Source organism: Emydura macquarii, unplaced genomic scaffold, assembly GCF_026122565.2.
Source record: "Emydura macquarii macquarii isolate MOO-44397 ecotype Brisbane River unplaced genomic scaffold, CSIRO-AGI_Emac_v2 contig_1191, whole genome shotgun sequence".
Lineage (NCBI taxonomy): Eukaryota > Metazoa > Chordata > Testudines > Chelidae > Emydura > Emydura macquarii.
Genome location: NW_027131328.1, coordinates 17,304 through 23,879, shown reverse-complemented (window position 1 = coordinate 23,879; position 6,576 = coordinate 17,304). Strand labels below are relative to the sequence as shown.

General features: G+C 53.6%; 1 protein-coding gene across 1 annotated transcript; it reads right to left on the bottom strand.

The window, feature by feature from the left end:
- Positions 1–8: 8 nt before the first annotated feature.
- On the bottom strand, positions 9–6,371 carry LOC137152340 (C-type lectin domain family 2 member D-like). The gene is made up of 5 exons (XM_067546899.1): positions 6,093–6,371; positions 4,291–4,398; positions 2,292–2,479; positions 1,168–1,271; positions 9–141 (listed from the first exon to the last, which is right to left on the bottom strand). Exons 1-5 carry the CDS (start codon positions 6,319–6,321, stop codon positions 9–11), a joined length of 762 nt encoding a protein of 253 aa, XP_067403000.1. The 5' UTR covers positions 6,322–6,371.
- Positions 6,372–6,576: the final 205 nt, after the last annotated feature.

The window sequence follows — 6,576 nt, the reverse complement described above, 5'->3', positions numbered from 1 at the left end:
ATTCCATGTCACGTCCCTTCTCCCGTTGTGAGGACATCAGGTTTGCTGCAGACCCAGAGTCTCTTTGTGCCACACCTCGAGCTGCTGACCCAGTTCTCATCACTCAGATATGCACAGTCACCTCCTCCTCTTATTGGAAACCTGCAACACAGACAGCAGGGGCTGGAGTCAGGGAGTGCTGGGCATTCCCCATCACTTACACACACAGGCAGGTCAGCAAAGGGAGGAGCTGCAAGCAGGGACATCTGCCCCATTTCAGACTCCTCCTTGGCAAAGGGGAAAGTAAGAGTGTAGGAAGATAGCAGGTACTGCAGGGCAGGGAGAGGGAGAAGGGGCTGGGGGCTGAAGAACAACAGCTGGGACTTCCAGTGATCTCTTTCTGCTGGGTAGATATTTGGCACGACTTGCCCACCACTCAGCTTTGCCTGACGCTCTCACCTAGACCGAAACTTTCTCTCCAGTCCCATTTGGCCCAAAGGGGAGAGATTCCACAGGCCTCTCTCACATGGCAGCAAACAGCAGCAGCTCCCCATGGAAAAGAGTTTGATACAATCCTCCCCAGGCAGCTCTGGGACTGTCAGTGTGTTGTGAGCCTGATTCAGACCCTACAGGCCATCAGGACAGACTCTTAATAGTGAAATGAGATTTCTGTCTAACACCTTCCAAGGGAGAGATCCTCAAGTTACATCAACAGTGCAGAAAAGACGCTAGTCTCCATACTACGCAGTTCAGAAGAGTTAAGGGGTTTAACTTCCACTGAGATAGCCCACTGGGGAAGGGAGCTCTGGTTAATGTCCCCTCCAACGGAGCAGCAGCCTTCCCCGTGTCCAGGACTGTGCCATATTGTAAACCATTTGGGGAAGAAACCATTCAACCCCAAAGGGGAGATTCCACAGGTCACTCATACACACTCTGTGTGGCACCCTCTCTGAAACTTGTTCTGTGTTTGTACACTGCCTAGCACAATGGGGCCCTGGTCTAGGGCTCCTAAAGCACTTCAGTAATACAAATAATGACAACACTGCACTGGGGCCTCAAATGTTGGGGGAAGAATCCAGACACATTCTCACAAACACCCCCACGGTTAGATAAATTCTTGTTCCACTGGCAGCACAGCGACACCTGTGAGCTAACACTGACAATGTTACTACAGGGAAAGGGACTCACCGGAAGTCGAATTCGGTGCCGTTGGGCCATCTCCAGGGCTGGCCCGGCTCCCTCTGGAGGCCGATCCAACGGTCAGAAAAGCCCTTATAGCGCAGCAGGAAATCCTGCAAAATAAGACAAACCAGATTATATTTAGGCCAATGACTGTGGTGCTCGCCTGCCCTGTGGCTCTGTGTGGCCACTGCTCAGAAGTTCAGGTTTGGATGTGTCACCTGTAGTTTGCCAGCTGAGAGCCCCAGGTCCGACAACACCAGCCCAGCCCGGGCCACAGGGAGACTGAAAACAAGTCAATCTAATGAGCCAGCTGTAAGTCACAAGACAGGATTCTGATAGAGCAACAGTTCTTCCCTCCACCAGACCCTTCTAGGTTTGGAAGGGGTCAGAGCTGGCCAGCGAAGGGCCATCAGGACAGCAGCTGGCAGCTCCGCCCTGTGACAGCAGCCTCAGCCAGTGAGCCAATCGCTGACCGAGAATCCCAGTTTGCTGGAAGCCCCATCAGACTGGGACCTGCTCAGCTGGGAGCCTGGGGACGCGTGCAGGAGCTGGAGGCTGCTCAGAGGCCATCTTCACCCCCCTCTGTCTCCATCCCCACATCCGTGTTTACATGGACAGACCTGCCCCTGCCCTTCTCCAGTCTGGGCAACTCTGGTGTTGCTAGCACCTGCCAGGCTCCTTCCCAGCACTTTGCACATAACGTCCCCCGCTCAGCCAAACAGGCAGGACCTGCTCTGAGGAAGGGCCGAGCTCACTCCCAGCAGAGCCCAAGATCCTTAGTGTTTCCCCAGGACAAGGAGCCCACCCCATGGAGTCACTGCCTGTGGTGAGCTGGGGAGGCAGGGTCTCAACAGGCAGCCAGTGGCCTGGGCCAGCCCAGCCCTACAGAGACGGCTCCTCCCACCTGGGGCTCTGGGGAAGAGGAGGTTGGGCTGGAAGTGAGGGATCCCCGTGACCCCTGACTGTGAGCCCAGCTCTAGCCAGGGCTGGGATTCAGCTGCCAGAAACACTCTCAGGTTTCTCAGCATAAGAGGCAACAGGGCAATTTCTGGGACACGGGGCTAAGCCCAGCCTGATTCCAGCCCTGCCAAGCCCCATCTGTTCAGATAAAGCATCTGCCGCTCGCTCACCTTTTCCTGCTCACTGTCCATCCCAGCCAGGGAGGCGCTGAGTGAAGAGCACTGGCTCTGGCTGTAGGTCCAGTTCCCTTCAGTCTCTGAGAAATAATAGCATTTCCCTCGGTATCCGATCCAGCCCTCTGGGCAGCAGGGCCCAGCAAGGGAGGCCGGAGCAGCCAGAGGTGGTTTGGATTTTTCCACTGAAAATGAGGTAAGTAATACAGGGTCAGAGACTGTGTCCCCCCAGCCTGACTCTATCTGAGCAAATGAGGGGGGAGACACCCTCAGATCCAGGCTGCTGGCTCCTTACACCCCTGGCAGCTGTGCTGAGTGAGGAAATAGGCCATTTGAAACAAGATGGGCAACTGACCCCCTCCTCTTTAGTGGCTTAGTTTTGGGGGTCCAATTAACTGAAATTGGAGCTAACAAGCAACCAAGAGCAGAGTGTGATAACACCAGATGCATGAAGGCGTGGAGCAGGCAGGTAGGGGAAATATTACCTAATGGCTGGCACAGACGAATATTCAAACCAAATAAAAATAAAGATTGTGTGGGACGTTGGGTCAGCTAACCCAGAGACATCCTTCTAACCCATCCAGCTGGCTCCCCAGCCAGGCTCTGTGCTTTAGAGACGTATGTTGGGATGAAGATGGGATTGGACTCACATTAGAGAACAAACTTTGACGGCACTAATCTGGGCAAGGGACAGGCTCCCAGAGAATCTGATGCTAGAGCCAGCCCAACAGAGATTTGCTCAATGTAGGAGTCTGTTCCCCTGAGAATTCAAGGGATGTTCCCAGCTCTGGGTGGGAGGGACTAGCACAGCTCCGAGAATTGTATCCTCTGCTTAAAAGAAGCCTGTGCAGAGGTTTTGGAGCCATGTGAATTAGTTTTACAAAGTGCTGTTTGCAGAGACATGAATGGCCACTAGGTGGCACCAGACACTAAGAAATGGAAACCGTCTGTGAGTTTAAGAGGTGGGTTAAAAAGGTTCAGTGCCAAAGTCACCCTTTAAAGAGACGGTTCAGCTGGGACCTGCCCCAACAGCCTTCAGCAAGTGAGTCTGTCCCAACTCACACAGGGAAATTCAGGGGGCACTCGACTCTGGTAACCTCCTTTTGAAAGCCCCACCGCCGCCTTCTTCCCCCAGGGCAGCAGCAGGGACGGGGTTATGCAAACTCCTTGGAAAGTTTCCCTGAAGGGCGGCGTGGGGGGGTGGGGGGGCAGGGCCCCTGGATGCTGGCTTGCAGTGGGGTGGCAGGTTGGCCCTTTAGGACACACAGGAGGCTCTGATGACCCCCGTCCCACTGTGAAAGACCAGCCCGGAGCACAGCTACCCACCGCTCCAGCCCCGCAGCCCGCAACCGTCATGGCATGTCCCTTGACGCTGGCTACCTCCTTTAGAAAACCCCACTCACCCACCACCCTTTGTGGCAGGCTGAAATGCAGGGGGGGGGGGTCACGCCTGGCTGACCCTTCACAACAGGTGGAGGGCTGGAGATGCAGGAGGCATGTTGTGAAGGGCCGGCCTCCTGCCCCCATCTGAGCTGGCACGGAGGTGCAGACCTGCAGGGGGTAGGCGGGCAGTGTGTGCCAGTAAGTCCTGGGATCGGGGGGAGGCGGAGCCAAGCCTGCATATGAGTCCACTGCATCGCGCACCTCATGCCCCTCCGCAGGTACAAACCCCACTCCCTGGGATACCTGGTGGGCGGCGCTGAGATCCCTCCTGCCTTACGCGAAGAGGAACATGAGGCGGGGGGAGGGTGCAAATGTGAGCTTGGCCCCCGGGTGCCGGAGACCCTCAAAACACCACTGTCTCTGAAATTAATGTGGGTCTAACACTAAGGACATATCTGAAGGGCCAGTGCAGTAGGTTAATGCTCAGAGACGGAGTTATTATGTCTAACAGTTAAGTCAGGACAAACCATTTTAGACCCACTGGATTCACTGGTTAGTCACTTCCCTGCCTCCCCAGAAATGGGAGCAGAGACTGCGTGGGCCAGGCCCTTACCTGCTAGAAATGCTGCTAGGGTAGTGATGATGATCAGAACTGGGACTGTAACTGGCACTAGGACTTGCCAGGAAGAACATTTCCTGAGCTTGATGTTAGACCCAGAGCCTGAAAGAGACAAAGCCTGAGAGCTTCTGGAGAGCAGACACATTAACAGGATCAGTGCCTGAGTGTCGGTCTAGCAAGTTTCTATTCTGACGACCAGAGTGCGTCCCTCCTCTATCTGTGTACAGACAGGAACTACAGCCCCCAGTCCGAGGGCTAAACACAATAATAAACTCACCCAGTCCCAAATCACCCCCACACTCACCCAACCAGCACATAGTTAAATGGCTCCTAGAACTAGAAGATACCACTGGACTGTTGAATTTCTCCCACTGCTCCTGCATAGACTCTCAGATCTGCTACCCAGAATGACTCTCGGCTCACAGTTGACCAGTGCTGAGAATGTGTCACTCACTCACCTTTTTTCTGGCCTCAACTGGGAAGAAGCAGATTGAAAAAATAATCAGACTTTCCCCACACACTCAATGCCACATCTGCACTGCTGTAGCATTTCAGTGATGACACTACCTAGGCCAGAGGGGGGAGCTTCTTTCTGAGTAGCTATTCAACCTCCCACAGAGGCGATAGTGAGGTTGATGGGAGCATTCTCCTGGCAGCCTAGTCCTGTCTACCCTAGGGGTTAGATCGGTTTAAACTGAATCTTTCAAAACTGTGGATTTTTCACACCCTTGAGTGAAGTAGTCTGTTATATTGACGTAATTCCCTTGTCCCTGTCTACTCCAGCCACACCCAACCTCCTGGATTAAGTCAGGCAGTCAGAGACCAGTCAGAGGTTGGGCCACTCACCCCCTGCCTCTCCCTTTAGCTCATGCAAAACCCAGCTGGTGTCAGAGCTGCCTGAAGACATCCCCAGCACAGACTGCAGCCTCTGACCATCTGAGAAACACGGGGTTCAGTTTTTCTATTTGCAGCTACATTATCGTCAGGTTCACAGCATTTAATAGAAGAGACACTGGGAGACCCTGGGGGCAGCCATCCTGGGACAGACCCACTGGGTTTTCTAAGGCTCCTTCTCTAGATGTAAGTGCAGTTACATGAGGGCAGAGTAGCAAAGGCATCAGATGTACAACAGGAAGATCTATCAATCTTCTTCCTGCCACACATACAGGAACCTCTGTGCTGAGAGTCTGAAGCAATCCCCAGGTCCCCCAGACTAAGGACTGGCCTCTCTGCTCCTGCCCCAGAGTTCACACAAGGGTCCAATCTCTCAGACTCCCTGCAACTCTTGACTCTCCGTGTCTGAAGAAAGTTTCCTTTGAAATCTTGATTCTCAGGCCAGAGAGGGGATTTCCATCAGTGACAGTGACACACCAACAGAGGGGTACTCAGGGGAATGACCCCTGGCCACCCCACGGGAGATGAAGCTTCCAGATCCAGCATGAGAGATTTGGAGATCTCAACATCCCCATCCCCCTCTTCCTGCACAGCAGCTTTAGGAAGAGCTTTCCCCAGAGCTCTGGGCCACATCTCACAGGCACAGCAGCTGCACCAGCAAAAATGCAGGAGCAGATGGTGTTACCTGCCACCCCCAGACTTGGGTTCATTTTCATGCACACGCAGGGTCTTGCCTCCAATGGTTTGGGTGTGCACCTCTCACTTTTCACAGAGAACAAAAGCGATGTGGACCAGAGGGAGATGGGGACCAGGATTTCAGAGGGGTAGCAACCTCTGCCCACTGCAAGACCTTGGCCAAATGCAGGCACACAAAGTGTAAGCAGCAGAGACAAGCTGGGTACCTGTTCCATAGGAGCTCACTGGCACACTCAGTTTCCTGCTGCACCCACACGTGGTAGTTTGAACAGTTTCAGACACCGTTGAAAGCGTGTCCCCTTCTGGACATGCCTCAGTGACTCTGCCCAGCCTCTTCCCATCGCCTGGCTCCCATCTTTCCTCCACAGGTTCACACTGGTTAAGGGCCTTCTTTAGTTGCCGTTCCTCATCAGTGGGACACCCTCCTTCTTCCATCTCTCCTCTCACACCTCAAGCCTGGAACACGTGCTGGGCTCCAATCAGCTCCATCTCAGGGGCCATGACATCTGATTCAGGGCTGGTCTATATTCAGATCTGCACTGGTTTAGTTTACTGGTTTAGTTTACTGTCTGATGTTAAACCAGTGCAAGTGTTTGAACCAGGCTGATTTGATTCAGCTTAAGTCCTTTAGGAAGAGTTTGAAGATAAACTGAAATACGAGTGTCCACATACATATTTGCACCAGTTTCA

Coding starts and splice junctions, on each gene's coding strand:
- LOC137152340 (XM_067546899.1), bottom strand. CDS start 6,321: ATGGAAGAAGGAGGGTGTCCCACTGATGAGGAACGGCAACTAAAGAAG. Junction 2,480..4,290: donor CCTAGCAGCATTTCTAGCAG/GTAAGGGCCTGG, acceptor CCTCATTTTCAG/TGGAAAAATCCAAACCACCT. Junction 1,272..2,291: donor TGGACAGTGAGCAGGAAAAG/GTGAGCGAGCGG, acceptor CTTATTTTGCAG/GATTTCCTGCTGCGCTATAA.